This window comes from Triturus cristatus, chromosome 2_2 (genome assembly GCF_964204655.1).
Source record: "Triturus cristatus chromosome 2_2, aTriCri1.1, whole genome shotgun sequence".
Classification (NCBI taxonomy): Eukaryota; Metazoa; Chordata; class Amphibia; order Caudata; family Salamandridae; genus Triturus; species Triturus cristatus.
The window spans coordinates 716,826,392-716,842,880 of NC_140582.1; the positions used below are offsets into that span (position 1 = coordinate 716,826,392).

Here is a 16,489-nt window from a genome sequence, read left to right on the forward strand (position 1 = left end):
GACAGTCCGAGACCGGGCCATTTTACCTTTTTCTATTGAAATCATGAAATAGTTTTATAAATTTTGGCCTGCCTTACTTTTTAATGTCCACATTCGCCAATTATTTGTTCAAACATATTTTTATGTATATTTGTGCACTGTGTATTGTTTGAAATTCCTTTGTTAATTATTTTTACATGTAACTATTTGCAAATGAAATTTTGTGTATGCTTTGATGGTTTTAATTATTAACCGAATAAAGCTATTGTTGACTGACTGACTTAAGTATGAGCTATCTTTTTACCAACTTATTTATCTTTATTTAGACATATTTTACTGTATTATTGTATGTACACTTTGATGTCTTATGGTAACCGAAATAAAGTATTCTACTACTACTATACAGGAAATTAGCAAAATCTGTATTACATATTTAATTAATTAAAATATGTATTTATTTAAGAAATGTCTTTAATTTTTTTTACAAGCACTAACTACCATTATTATATATTTAATTCATATTTGCTAAGTATAAATGTCATTGGTTTAATTAATTTAGATACATTTTGGATTCTTATTCAAAGTTTAAACGTTTCATTTAATGTTTTTTAAATCAGCTAATCATTATTTTCGATTATACATTATTTGTCTCAGCCCCAGTGCTCAAAATTAGAACAATTTTTAATTAACAAAGTGACTATCATTCAAACGCAGTTAGAAGAGAGCCTGAAGTCTAGGGCTCTTGAGGAGGAATTAGATATTACTCTTCGATATGCCTCTATTCATATCCCACCCTCCCCCAGATACGTTTCAGCCAGCTCACAAAAAATGGAGGCCTGTCCTCTGCTGGACTATGAGGGTTTCCGGGCTATTAAAATTGGGATGCCCCCTGGACCCACTTCCTCCGGCCAGGTTGGAGCTTCTAGACAGGGATCCGTTACAAGTGGTGATGTATCTGCTTAACTGTACTATCAAAGAGGGCTATATGCCACAAACATGGATACATGCCATGGTTCTTCCGTTATTAAAAAAGCCCGATCTTGACACAATCACCTGGGCAAATTACAGACCCATCTCTCTGCTGTCACTCTTCACTAAGATTTTAGAAAAGCATGTCAATATAACCATAACCACCTATACTGAAACCCATCAACTCCTCCACCCGTCTCAGTCGGAGTTCAGAAGGGTTCATAGCAAGGAGTCTTCCTTACTAGGGGCCATGGAGCATTTAAAAAGTCTGCTGGATGAGGGTAATACTGTGGCCTTGATATTGCTTGACTTGAGTGCAGCTTTTGACATGGTGTACTACCCCATTCTGCTGGATAGACTGATATCAATCGGCCTGAAGGGCACTGCCTTCGAATGGCTAGTCTTTTGAATGATTCTCGGTCAGAGACCTATACCCTCCTCTTAAGAGTTCCTCAGGGTTCTGCACTAAGTCCCTTGTTATTTAACCTTTATGTGGTGGAGAGTGGTGGCCTTACACTTTATTCGTACGCCGATGACACCAAAATTGACACCCAAATGACTTTCTCATCGACTTCCCATCGGAAACACCATGCTGAGTCAATTAACTATGGTCTCAAGCGGCTTGCTGCATGGATGGATATCAATCTGCTGAAACATCCACACCTATGGGGTCCGGAGCACTGGACGGCCTCTTTAGGTTCTGCTCCCACTCCTTCTCCAAAAGTAAAAGCCTGGGCTTCTGGCTAGATGAAGATTTGTCTATGCGTCCTCAAGCAGCCATAGTTGCATCATCCTGCTTTCCAGTCATGAAGTTGGTGAAACAATTAGTTGGATTACTCCTCATTCAGCAATGAGGGCGTTAATTCAGGCTCTCATTCTTTCAAGATTGGATTATGGTAATGTTTTGTACCTGGGTACGGACAAGGCAGCTATCCGTCACCTTCCAGAGGTACAGAACGCCGCGGCTAGGCTTCTCACTCGCTCTTCAAGAAGGACCGCAGCCTCCCCCATTCTGCGGGAGTTACACTGGTTACTGATTGGAAAAATAATACAATTCAAAGCCCTCTGCTTTATGTTCAAAGGTGGTCTCCTTGTATATTCCTTCCCGAAACTTGAGATGCGCTAACCAGGGACAGCACTGTGTACCAAGAATACATCGGGTACGAACAGGCGGTAGCTCTTTTGCGTATCTAGGTCCAAAACTGTAGAATGCCTGGCCTCAGTATTTGAGGAATTGTACCTCATTGATACAGTTAAGCAAATTTTTAAAAACATGACTCTTTTAATGGTAGTGTTTTCAGTAATGCCACTGTAGTGATTAGCACCGGGAAACTCGATGGGTAGTTGCGCGCTTTACAAATGGCAAATAATAATAAAAATTTGATTTTTTATAATTTATGAAGTAACACTGACATAGATTATATAATACTAATGTCAACATATTTGAATTAATTTAGCATGATTTTATGGAGTTTTGTTTTTTATCCCTCCCTCTATTTTTTATAAGGGAATGTGTTGCAGTAATGAGTGGCGACGTGTGGTGCTAGACTTACTGGCTGGGCTAGAGTGTGACTGTTTTGTGGCCTTTCGGGGTGCAGTAACTTTATAGATGTAGTTTGCGAATAGCAAAGGGTTTACACTTTGTGGATGGGTGTTTGTATTAGAATGCCCATCCCTAAACCTCTGTTCACCCTTCCATAAATCCCTCCTACTTAGACCTTAAAACCCTGCTATTTGGTAGTAGGTATTCTCTATGTTCCAACCACTCACCCTGGTCCCTCCCACATTCATTACAAAACCATATGCTTACTGTATCACTTTGGCAGAGATCTTTCATAGAAAAGATGGAAGAGGTGGAGAATGAGATCTCTGGCCATAGGTTAGTGAACAGTATTTTGTAGTAAGTGTGTAGTACTACTGTGGTACTACTTCACATAGTAATGAAAATGCAGTTTGTGAATAAGCCCATCATTTTTCAAACCACTCAGAAATATTGATGTTCATTTCTTGTCATGGAAATAGCAACCTGTGAGTATCGCATTCCTTTGCAAAGTCGAAGAATACATCCAATTTGTGGATTTTACCACTCATTGCATAAGGAAGCAGCAAGATATACCTGTTGACTCATACTAATTAGCCCTCACCAGTCTTCTCAATATTTTATCAACGTCACATGAAATTACCAAGGTTTATGATGGTTAAATTTAGTTTGATTCATACGTATTGGCAATCACCAGCCTGATCAATAATTTTCTCCATCTCACAAGATTTGGTAAAGGCCAACATCAGAGTCAGGGAAGACATGGTGGTAGTGTGTTCCTCATCTGTCTAACATACAAGTTATTACATCTCTCAAGAAAACACCAAGATATACATGCATGATTAATACTTATTAGCCCAGGGTTGTGATGTGAAAGGCATTTATAAGGAGGGCAAGTACCTTAAATATATCCAGCCACTAAAACCTGAGAAAAACACTATAGTCCTGGAAAGAGTCAAGTCGTTAATGCGCTTTGAAAAGGCAAAAGCTCGTTGGGTCCCGAAGAGAGTCAGCTAAAGGTTTCCAAATCTTTGATGCTGTGATGGAGAAGGCTTAGCCATCAAACTGCACACAGCAGAACATAAGAACAACCAGAAGGCTTGCTGCTGAAGATCTAAGAGTGTGAGGCAGATGATAATGGCAACTTTTCTGTTACAAGGAAAAGGGGCAGAAACAATAGCAAGCTCTGAAAACTAAGCACAAAAATTAAAAAATGATCAGCTTGGCTACAGGCAGACAGCACTAGGAATTCAAGGTAGTGGAAGAAGAAGAATGGATAAGGAGATTGATGGCAAGATGGAGAGCTGCATTTTAAATGCACTGAACGCGTTATATGGTAAAGACCAAAGAGCACAAATCCTGAGAACTACAGTAATGGAGCTTGAACCACAAGTAGTTGGAATTTAAGAGGGGAGTATAGAAGTGTTTTGTGCAGGAGCTTTAGAAAGAAAACACAAGTAGAAGAAAGTTGATGTGTATGCACTGACTGAGACATATCCTGATCAAATTGAAATGCTAGATTCCCTGTTGAGGTGACCGGAGCTGGAGCAGGGCATAACTGATGTGATCTGTACGCCAAGCGGAAAAGGGGTGGTAAACAGCTTGATCCTAATGGGAGAGGTAGGACTTGATCCAGGAAGAGCACTGCCTTGAATCCTTGCCTTACAAAGCCAGTCTACCAGGAGGTTGTGGATGGCCATATTGAAAGCAGCCTTTTCTCTGTTTCACCAGCAATCACTGGTCATCGAGGACCAAAACAATATTAGGCTCTGTGCTGTGCGGAGGATGAAAGCCAGATAGAGCAATGTCCAGAAGGTTATTGGACTCTGACAAAAACAAAAAAGAGATCCCTTTGTGTAAGTTACTCAAGACGGCAGAATCAGCAGAGGATTTTTTAACAAGGGGGTGACCAGAACATTTTTTCTGGCGGCTGGTACCAATGCAGTAAGAACCGATTTATTGCCCAGGATCTGTAGAGCCACAGTGATCACAAGTGGCTGGGTGTGCATGATATGCGGCAACATGGAGAGCCTGAAGAGTCATTAACTATTGGAGGCCTGACATTAAGAAAGGAAAAACCCACATAGAAGAGTAGAATTGGTGGTGACTGGCTTAAGAGGGTCGGAGGGTAATATTAATTTTATCAGTGAGAAAGTCAGATAGTCTGTGATGGCTCCAAACGAGGCAGTGTACTCTGGAGAGGACAAGGAATGAACAATACTGAAAACCTCTCGCTGTGTTTTGGCCATTACGGATTTCGGCTGCATAGTGGCGGGCCTCAGTAGTTAGGACTAGGTTCTTATATGCACAAACAGCACTCACTTCGTTCTTGATGAAGGGGGAATAATCCAACCTCCATTTTTGTTCTATTTGTTTGCAATTCGGCATAGATTTCCTAAGGGTTGAATTATACCAGGGGTCAGATGGGCAAAGGTGGTGGGAGTGGGTAGCATTAGCTGACAGCACCAGATCTAGTGCTAACTTGATCCAATGACCCGTTGATTAAACTCCGCCAAGTCGTTGTCACCGGTGGAATTGAAAGGAGGGAGCCCCTAGACAGAGAGAACTCTGGCGAAGGGTCCAAGAGGGCCCAAACTCCCTCTTCAAGCCTTCACCAGAGCACTCTCTGAGTCGGGGTCCCTCCTTTTAGTTCCACAGGATATAATTGGATTTTTGCAAATTTGACAGGGCAAGGTGCTCTGCTCAAGGAAATGGGCACTAGTTGATGAAAAGGCATGAGTGAATGATCCGTCCCGGCCTGTGTTAGGTTGCAAAGTGAACAGAGTGAGAGGATCTGCTCACGGTGGTGGGCCTCAGGTGATCAAAAGGAAGGTCCATAACAAGAATGCTCATGCCTGTCCGCTTCCATCTCACAAGAAATCAGCAATTACTATGGAGGCGAAAGTCACGCTGATTCATATTAAGGGTCTCATTCCGTGGGCTTCTTTAATCCAGATTTAATCACGAGTATAACTTTTGCCACATCTGTGTGGATCTGGCAGTTTTCCCCACACACATTTCACCAGGCAAAACAAAGGAAGGTTTGTGTGGTGCAGACATAGCACTATTCTAAATTCAGTAGCTCCTAAAGTAGGTAAACTTGATACTACCATGCCATTCTCCCAAGCTGAGCTCGGAATGATGCACCAGTAGAGGAAGAGGCCCAAAGGCTCAGCACAGCTGGGAATGATGTCTGTGTGCAGAAGACTGTGTTCGATTGTGCCCTCTTCTTTTCAACTGTGCCTTGCAGCCTCCAGGTGTGTCTTGTTGCAGCATGCTACGTACGCATAGCTCTCGTAGATGGCATCTAATGTGCACGCGGGCAGACACCAGTCCTTTAGGATTGGTAACTCCCAATGTGGTATCACCGTGCCAGGCAGAAAAAGGCCCTCACTGCCCTTTGTCTATTGGAACTCTCTATCTTAATTTCAATCTCATAAGAAATTACCATTGATGCTTTATTCATGCTAATTCCAACTTAAATGGTGTCCAGATAGATGGTCTACAATGTGTTCCTTTTACACACTTATTTTAAACAAAACATTAGTTGATCTAAACTTAAAGGTCTGTATATTAAGATGTTTTCCTCTACATACCCAGCATGCTCAGATTAACAAAATCCAGGTGTGCACATATCTGCACTGGAAATCTCACGCACACCCAGACCTCTAGCTAATGACAAGGTAAAACAGTCAACTATTAAGTGTAACTCAGGACTGGCTGTAATTTTCATTTTTAAATGATTTAGAAAGAACCTTTTTAAGACAGACTCATAGCCTGATTAAAAGTGCCTTGGTAAATTGTAACCCTGCACAAACCCCTGTTTGTGCAATTAAAAGTGGTGCGACGTCTTAGCACGGGCAATGGCCGGTGCAATCAAGTTCACAACTCCATTACATTTTGGCAGGTCAAACCTGATGGAATTTAGAGGGGGGAAACGCCCAGTATTTACAGGGGCTTGTGGTGTAGTAAATAGGCCTGGGCCAAAATTCCGTTCCGTTTGCGGAAATTGCGATAATTTGGCATTTTCGCATTCCGCGGAAAGCGCGAAAATGTCAAAATTTCCGCATTCCGCAGCTTAGCAATAATTTGTTTCTTGCTCGCGCTGTAAAATAATACATTATCGCGTGCGCGCGATCGCCTTACCTGAATCCCCGCGTTCGCCGACAAGTTTTCCCGATCCGGTCGCGTTCTCCACGAGATGTTGGATTGTTGGTAGCCATTTACACTGTCTCGCGACAGTTCGCGCCCGCAGTAACGTCATGCGTCGCGCGATCACGTCTTTCTTGTCGCGATCATGCACCGCGAGACAAGTGAAAACAAGATGGCCACGCCCGCGAGCAACCGCATGGGTAAGTTGGCGAGCTGCGACCACGCAGAAAATACCGCGAACGGGCGGGAAAAAAACTTCCGCATCTTCGTGATATTTCCGCGTGTTTGCGGAGATTTTTAACATTTTCGCGTTAATTTGCGAAAGTGAATTTCGCAAATTCTGCCCACCCCTAGTAGTAAACACCAAAATCTGCATGTTATTCCCCACGAAAGAGAAAATACTAAGAGTAGGTGTTTACAAACCATCGCACTTAATAAATTCCAAATCTCGGGATGTCGGATTTTATTGGGGACGTTAAAGATCACCTGTACCAAAGCAGCAATTTACATAAAATACCACACAGGGTTCCACAGGATAAACATTAGAATGAACCATGTCCTTTGAACGCAGTGATTAATTGAGCACTACATAAGAGTTGTGTGCTTGGCGGGCATCCCTCTGCCATTGACTCTGGGCGTGTCTTTTTTTATTATCATTTGCAGTTTCTACTCTGGCAAAAGTGTTGACAATGTTGACCGACACATGGCTTGTCGGGAAGGTGTGCTGTCCAACACGCCGCAGACCTATCCACTGCTGTGTGAGGACAGAACTTTTTACACTGGGGCCTATTTTTAGCGTGATTAAAGTTAGTTGAAGAGACTGGTGAAACCGAAGTGCATTTTGTTGCAGTGACTCACCCCTTCTCTAGTTTGCATCCCCCTGGAACTATAATGTTTCAGGATATATTCCAGCTCATTCCAGTCTGGCAGCTTCAGTTTCTGGAGCAGCAGGAAACTTTCTTAAGTACCAAAGCGTTTCTGCTCCACTCACACCTATTGAAGGGGGAGACTGCCTGTACTTTTTAGTGCCTCGTGAGTCATCTTTCTACAAGGCACTATATAGTTTCAAATAATAATTCTGTGCCTCAAAGTAAAGGCCCTTTTTGTGGCCATTCGAGGCAATGCCTCTAGGCACATACCTGCAACCAGGTAGCCATGGAAAGTCAGACATATTTTCATGCGAGTTGAATAATTTTCTTTATTTAAATGTGTTTAAATACTTTTTCAGTATGTACCAACAGCATATGGCCTAACCTTTCCTGTTTGAAGGCATGAATACTTATTGTGCTAACATTATACACTTGTTATTTTACAGATGATGAACAAGAACTGCAACAACCTATAAAGAAACGCTCGGCTCAGAGTTCCACATTTTGTAAAATACAGAGCACACATTTTAAATATTGTAGTGTAAATAACATATATAGGAAAATGCAGCTTTTTGAATATGTAGTCATTGTGATGGAGTGCACTAACCACCCTCTATAGGACATCATCCGACTCTTACTGCAACTGACAGTTTGAACCTTACAATAACAGTGCTATTGTACCTTCCAACAGATACTGCCTAGTAAGTTGCAACACAACTTAGAATCCACTCACAGGGTCCAGAACCCTACTCAGTGGTATGTCTGATTTTTCAGATCATCTATGGCCTGGATCGGGGTACCTGCAGAAACTCTAATGCCTCAATATGGAAAGGGTAGACTGTCCTGGTCTGTGCCATGGCGCACCTTTAAAAAAGTGTGCCATGCTCAGACAAGGCCAGAGTGCCCCATTACAATCAATGTGTTGCCTCCAAGCTGCCCCGAACTTGCAGCTGACTTGGTGGCAGTGTGTGAGGGAAAGGCAGCTCCGTCTTTCATAATCCAGGCAGTACCCAGTCTGTACGTCAAAGGACCAAAGAGATTCCACTGGAGGTGGGTACAGTGAGAGACTGCACCTGCCTGCATGGGGTGTCTGGAGGGTCAATGGAATCCCCTTTCTCCCTTTGCAGAGGTTGCTTTTCGGGGCGCTCTGACTGTGTGCCTCCACTCTGTGGTGCACAATCAGTGCGACTCTTGGGGTTCTCTTTGCCTCTGCACTCGCATCCATAATAAGGCGCAGATGTAGAGGCAAAGTGTTTCACTCATTAGCATGGGGCCGCACCCTCTCATGCTGATGTTATATGAGTGTCGGCATGATATGCATTACAGAAGGAGTCGGGTAAGCATCTGCGGTCCCTTCTGTAATAGCAAAATGGGAACACACGCTTGTGGCAGCCTCAGAGCACTATTTGTAATGCAGATGTCTTGGGTCCAACATTCTACCATCATTCACTGTAAAATCTCTTTATAGAGATCCTCTTACACCCCTCTGCACATTATCAATGCCTCCCTCAGCCAAGTAATCTTTCTAGATGATTTCAAAACAATACAGATCCATCACATGCTAATGATAAATACTAAACTAGTTGCATACATTCAGTGCGGACTCGTCAGTTGCCTACTTTTCAGAAAACTTACAGCAGTAATGGTGCAACTACATGATCAGATCAACAAAAATAACCTTCAACGAGACTACCTATCCAGCTTTAGACATTCAAGTACTTACCAACAACCTCATCATTAATGACTCTAACAAACCTCCTCCAGATGATGCTCAGTCTCTCTGAAGCCTTCATCACAGTCGACCACTAAGCACTCATTGTACATATTTTTAAAATGGTTCACCTCTTACATGGCCAATCACCATCATCTCATCTGGGTGGGAACCTCAAAAACCCTAAATCTTGGTGTCTCCTGCAGAGTTCTCCAGGGTCCTAGCCTCTCCCCTATCATCTTCAACCTACACAGAGAGCTACTTAGATACATACCTACTGGCAACTGCACTAAGATCCACCAATTTTCAGATGCCACACAAACCAACCTCAAAATATACCAGGCTTACAATACTGAGCAACTAAAAACTGGCCTTGAGCTAACCCAAGACTGGATGTCAAGAAGCTAATTAAAACTCAGGCTTATAAAGATAGAATTTCTCCAGCTCACCAACAGCAGAAAAATAAATCACAGATTCAGGCTTACCTAATTGACATGAATCAAGAAGGCTTCAGCCCTAAACTGACAGTTAAGGAAAAACCGCTACATTCAATTTTCAACAAAGAACTCTGTTTCAAAAAACACATCACCAAAACATGAAGTCAGGAAAGTACCAGCTCTCTCTCCTGAAGGAATTGAAGTCATTGTAATGTGGAAGTGACTTCAGAACATGAGTTTACGATCCTGTGCTCAATGCTCTACTCAACAGCCTTCCACCCAAAAAAGACATCTCACGTGTTGTTTCATGCAACATAAAGTGCATGAAGAAGAACAACCACATCAACTCAACTCTGAAGTCACAGCACTGGCCTCACCTCCATGTCTTTCTCATCTTCAAGACTAGCTTAATCGCTTACAAAGCCGTTAGAATCCACACGGCTGCATACTGGCTGAGAAACTAAACTCTTCAGATAGCCAGTGCGGTACCAGGAGCAAGGATATCACTACAATTGAGACAAACAAAGGCAAGAAGGAAAGGTCAGGCAGCAGTCCTACTCTAGCTGCACACTAAGGACTTGGATAAACATCCCCATTGACAACATATTGACTCCTACCCAGTGCATAATTTGTAAAAAAAAAAACAAAAAAAAATAACATAGGCTCTAGGGCCCTCGTCAGGAGATCACCGCAGCTTGCTCCACCCATTGCTCCTGCCAATGACAGTACCAACTCATCTACTAAGCATCACACTACTACAGGTGTGACAATTCAGACTATTCCCAGCTCCCAAAGCTATAAGAATGGGTTGAGATGCATTTCAATGTATATTGAATGTATATTGAATTAAAAAACAACTGTTGTTTTGCTCATCTCTAAATTAGACAAATAGTGCCACCATGTGGCAGACTGTCATAAGTGCTGGTGCCGACAATTATTTGCCAGTGCCAAGCACCAGAAACCACAGGCTCAAATTAAGCACTTTTCCCACGCTATTGGAAAGAACTGGAAAAACATCTTATTGAAGAAAACTACCACCTTTCGCAATAGGAGCCTAATGATACAGTATATGATAGTGTATAGATATATGATAGTGTTATGTTTATGTATCACACTGTTGCTGTCCGACTAAGTTCACGCTATATAGTTTATCTTTAAAAGACTGATTTCTCAGTGTGTGAAAAATGAGCCAAACATGTATGTGTGTATATGTTCATACAAAGAAATGTAATTTTGGGGTTTTTGATGTTGCATCATTGTATCATCTTTCTTCTCCCTCCCATAAACTGCTATGGTCGCTCAAGGTTTCATTTGATACTGTTGTGTTGAACAATTCCTTATTTAGAAAACAAAAATGCTTTAAGTTCACTGTGGAGATTGTACTGTCTGCAGCAGAATGCATTGAAGAGAACGTCTGAGCTCTGTGTTTTCACCGTGATGTTAATTTTCTCAAAGTTAGAAGTGTTCTTTTGCAGGGGTTTTCACTGAAATATCAAGAACTGGTTGTCTCCCACTTACTCTGCTTAGCTTAATTCTCACTATTTTACTGTACTAGTGCCAAAAGGCTATGATGGTGGTGACTAAGTGCTCTATAAAATAATTATGGGTCATATGTATCATGCATTTTACTAGTCGCAGACCGGTAAAATTCATTTTGGTATGTATAACTTCCAATTTGCGATTCAGTAACATATTACTTAATCTCAATTTGGAACTGCAAATACATACCAATTGGGTATTAGGAAGGGGCGTGTTTAGGGCGCCCCTTTCTAATACCGAATCGCAGAGCTAAGTAAGAATGTCTTGTGATTGAAATGCGGTTTATAAACATTCACATTTGACCACCTACTTCAAGTAGGTGGTAACCCATTCGCAACAAGGAAGGGGTCCCCAAGGGACCCCTTTGTAAATGGTAGGGAAAATGTTTTTTCATTTTACTTTTTTTTTAAATGTATCCGCTACATTAAAAAAAAACATTTTTTTTAAACGTCCCCAGCAAGCCACCATCCCTGTGTTTTAGTGATTCCCAAAGGATCGCAAATTGCGACCCACCTCATGAATATTATCAAGGTAGATCAACTGCGGGCCACTGGGAATCGCTAAATGAATCTCTATGAGTTTCATACATTAGGAATAGTGATTACTTAATTGCGATTTGCAGTGAATCGCAATGAGGTAATCGCTATTCCCAATATTCATACATCTGACCCCATGTAACATACCATTCTGCACTGAGGTTACAAACAATATAAGCCTAAAATAATGTCAGTACTGCCGCATCCTCCCAATGACAATGGCTGAGGATGGCTGCAACGTTCTTTTTTGGCTGGGATAGAGCAATATCTTAGAAGCTACTTCTACTCATCGGAGGGATAGCCCACACACCAGCATCACTATGCACAATCGTGCCTAGCTTTCCTGGTAAGTGTCTGTTGTTTGCATTTGCAAGGAACAGCAGTGCTGATCATTATAAGGAATATTGGTAGCACCACACAGCACAGATGAACACATCTGTTTGTCATGTAATCCAACAAATCTTGGATTGCTGCATGGCACAATGTATTTTTGTTGTTTCAGATAGAATTTATGACACATAATCAAGCCTCTCTACTTTATGTGAAGTAACTTTAAGTGGCATCAATAAATGTTGTGGTAACAATATGACAACTGTAGGATTTCCAGGGCGTAGTATGCTCTTCGGTGCCAAAAATGACTCTTGTCATAAACCAATATACTTAGTACATAAACCAATATACTTTTATAATTTCTTCACATTTGCTGTCTTTACTATACCCCCTAGTGACATATCAACATCTAGGTTTTAAGAGGTGCTCTGATTTTGCCACCTGGAGAACCTGGTAGAGCAAGGCATTTAGGGTACGTAGAAGGATCACGGTGCTGGGGAGCTTCAGGAACAGGCTTGCTCGGGCATTTTAAAACACTTGCCACAGGAAAGCTACAGTGGCTCCCTGGGCTGCTGCTTGCCCACTGTATACGACTATGCTAATAATTAACACTGAGCATCTCATAATGAGGGTGTGCCACAAGTGAATACATGGATCTATAATTAAGACAATCTAAAATTTCAGCTCCTTTTCAGGATCTTCTTAAACCATTCGTTAAAGCTGTTCCTACTTTTAAATAGATAGGCTTATACAATAGCTGAGAGTATATTAAAAGCTCTGGGGCCACTTACCGCAGTTGAACTTAGGTTGTGTATCCTGTCACTGGAATAGCTTTGCGGTATGGGAGGTTCAGGGTAGTCTCCCGAGCTCTTCGAAGCACTCCTCTTGATGACTTCCACGTAGGAAACGGGGAAGATGCCTTGTCTGTTCGTTGCGGTTATTCTACCTTCATACCAATTTTGATCCACTCGCTTTAGAAGAGTTACTCGGTCTCCCTGCAATGAAGTTTGATTTCACATTGTCATGAAGTGGTTAGGTCTTCACAGTACTAATGCTTTTGGCAAATAGACGTTCAATACCATTGGGAGTGAATGAGTATTGAGCAATCACATGGGCTGGAAGATGCCAAAGTAGGCGCTATATGGGACACTTGTTCAGTGAACATTGAAAAGAAGGTAAAATGTAGCATCGATTAAACACTCGTATTCTGAGAAATGGAAGCCAAATAGCCAGTACAAATGGAAAAAATAAAGTCTGAAAAACAAATCTGGGTGCCAAGGACCATTGTTGTTGGAAGAGTTATAAACAAAGGCAATAATTTGAAACAATGAATTATATTAGTGTGATTACAACCATATCAGTGATTTAGCAGAAAAAAAGTTTCACAGAGTAACCGTATCTTTAAGTAATATTGGATGGGGAGAGGGTGCAGTTGATTGGTATTTTATCAGGGAAAGGTAGGGTCAGAGGATCCTCTGGGCCTATATACCTACCTGACCTTTCACTCACCCTTTATTGTTACTGTAAACAAATGGTCTTCCCGATGGCCATATCTGAGGAAAGAGCCATTTTGAAACTGAAGCCAACTGGCTCTAGCGCTGGTCCTGTGCGGCAGAAGGGTTGAAACTGACACTTCTCTGCCCACGAGATGCGACTCTCTGGAAATAAAAAGTAACTTCTTTTGCCGTGTCTGGAGGATCGACATATCCTCAGGCCAGACACCTGAGCACACTACTGAATGCTTCTGGTCCACTTAAGGTATCAGCAACATTAATGGCCCTGAGGAAGAGGCAATTACTATTCACTGGGCAGCCGAAGGGAGAACAGCCCCTGCCTTCCTTTGTGGTGGCGGAATAGTGCTGCAGCGTTGTCTTATCGATGATAACTCACCAGCAGCAAATGAGAATGCAGTATTCACACTCTACTGCTGTGCTGGTGTACAATTATTTCTAGTTTTCGCTTTCACTTTCCAAGCATCCCGGGACAATGGCGATCGCTTCTTGGAAGTGAAATAGATCTGGCATTTTCAAGAGTTTGATCTATTGGCATTGTAAATGAGAATGCCTTTTATTTATGTGTTAATTATCAAAACAGATAAATTAAAGGCATTGTTATTTACAATGCCAATAGCTTAAACTCTCACAAATGCGAGACCTATTGCATTGCAAATGCTTGTTTTTCTTCTATTTAATTCATTTTAAGCCAATGCTATTCTTTTCTGCCTTCTTCGGCAACCCTTATTAAAACTTTACCAAAGCATTTTACTTGAGTAGTTTGTGCTACTTTTACCATTTACCCAACATGTGCACTAAGGATTTCTGTTTAATTGATGTTTCGTCGCACTTTTCTGCAGGTCAACAGTGCTTTCTTTCAGTAAATCATGCATGACTCTGAAAGTCCTCTTCTGTGCACTCTTGACAACTTCTTGTGGTTTGCAGAAATGAGACCTCTTCTAATACCCGTATTTTGAGATGAGTCTTAATATTAAAAAATAGACAACCCCACAAGTTGGTATTCAAAGATAGCCGTTGCATATTTTACTTGAAATTTACACTGAAAACCGTTAGATTCCGCATTTAGATCAGTATTTAGGTTGCCCACAGGATAATATACATACAATGAAGAATGGGTCAACCATTGTCAGTCTTGATACGGCTAGTCACAGTTTACCACAAGATAACCATTCAGAATTTCAAAAGATAACCATCAGATAGTTTGAGTGATGGTGCTCTTTTATGTCTACCTCCACACTGTGAAAAACAGCTCCAAGATGCTAAGTATAAAATGCTAAGCAGTTGACTGTGACAACCAACATCAGCACTTGTCCCCGCTCCCTTCAACAGCCCAGTGTGGCCGCCCATCTGCAGGTCTTCACTTGTGTCTCAGTTGCAATTGGGTTTCGAACTTTAACCATGTCCTACCCAGGGTGCTTTAAGAAAGATGAACAAGGTGTAGATATCTAAAATAGGTGTGGCCAAAGAAGCGTAAGTAGGAATCCTTTCTAATTGTGTTGGCCTATGTAATCAGCGGTGTGGCTTAAAATATGTGAACTAAAATCCTGTTCTCCACACAGCATGCTGCCATACCAGTGTTTCAGTGCCTCTCTGAGTTTTTAGGTCGAGCCTAAGCAGCGCTCATGCGCTGTCTGCAACACCTGTTGTTATCTCCTGTATAGGCGTTTGGCATGCCCATGAATTGCCATTTGTTCGCTGTTATGCCATTTAGAAATACGGGTGTTTTATAGGTGCATTGGGTCTGATTCTCCTGCCTTTGCGTGCTTGGGTCATGGCCAGGCGATTTCACTCATTGTTTGGTGCGTTGGTCATCCCAATACGTCCGCGGTTCCTCCTGGTCATCCTGATCTGCCTTTTTATTATGTATGCTATCAACATCGTTTTAGGCTTTCAGGCCGTTTCACAAAGCAATGCTCTGTCCGGCACCTGCAAAGTGGCAATTTCTGTCCGGCAGTTGTTGAGCTATGCCAATAGCTCTAACTCAAAAAAATGTGAGACCTATTGCATTTCTAATGCTTGTTTGTTATTGCGTCCTGATACAGCACACAACCACGTACATATGTCTGAAGCGAACCAAACTGATTGGCTTTGCGAGCGCTTGCTAGCAGTATCAGATAAATGAGTGACAATGATTTTGTTGTAAATAATTAGAACTGGAAATGTTTGGAGTTTGAAAACATGAACAAGTGAATTAAACATTAATGAGGTCTATGGAATGGATAGTGGTCTCAGTCACTCCTGTTCTCCACTTCACACCAAATTACTCAGAAGATGCTTCTGCCCTTTTTCTCCCCGCATCTTTCTGACATTCTCCAGCTCATCACTGTTTTTTTCACTCCATTCTTTTGCATATATTTCCTTTCGTCACCTCCTCTTCACCATGCCTTTTCAATTTCTCCCTCTCATATACACACACTCTCAATCTCTTGCCTCACCTGAAAAGACAGAAGTTTATTTTCCTTTTGGTGCCTTCAATATTTTAAAAGCTGTGTATACTTCTTTCACAAACTTTCACATAAAATGGTAACCACAAATGCCATATATAGGTCAATCCCACTGTGCGCTCTGCAGAGAGGCCCAGGAATGGATTAGCATGAACTCTGAACACTCTTATGACCCGCTGATAGGCACTGTGAGAAAATCAAACTGCCTTCGACTTCAACTGCAGATCTCTCAACCGTGGCCAATGACATGTAGAGATGACTTAGTTTACAGTATACACCATACAAGAGTCATGTGTTGCATGAAAAAATTACAGACAACACCTGGAAAAAGCAAACACTCTTAGGGAATGCAAGATTAATTAAAATATGTGAAATGTAAACAGGAACTACATCGCTAACATGGATTATTTTAACGTTTTTTACAGTAATTGCTGAGAAATCGTTCAGTGATTTGCCTGTAAAGACAGGG

General features: G+C 41.7%; 1 protein-coding gene across 14 annotated transcripts in view; it reads right to left on the reverse strand.

The window, feature by feature from the left end:
* Nucleotides 1–16,489, reverse strand: part of SORBS2 (sorbin and SH3 domain containing 2) — a 665,007-nt gene that overhangs the window by 71,173 nt on the left and 577,345 nt on the right. For all 14 annotated transcript variants that reach the window (XM_085641964.1, XM_085641952.1, XM_085641951.1 and 11 more), the window contains one exon: nt 12,854–13,057. In XM_085641964.1, the coding sequence (XP_085498090.1) occupies nt 12,854–13,057 (204 nt within the window). The remainder of the gene's footprint in view (nt 1–12,853; nt 13,058–16,489) is intronic.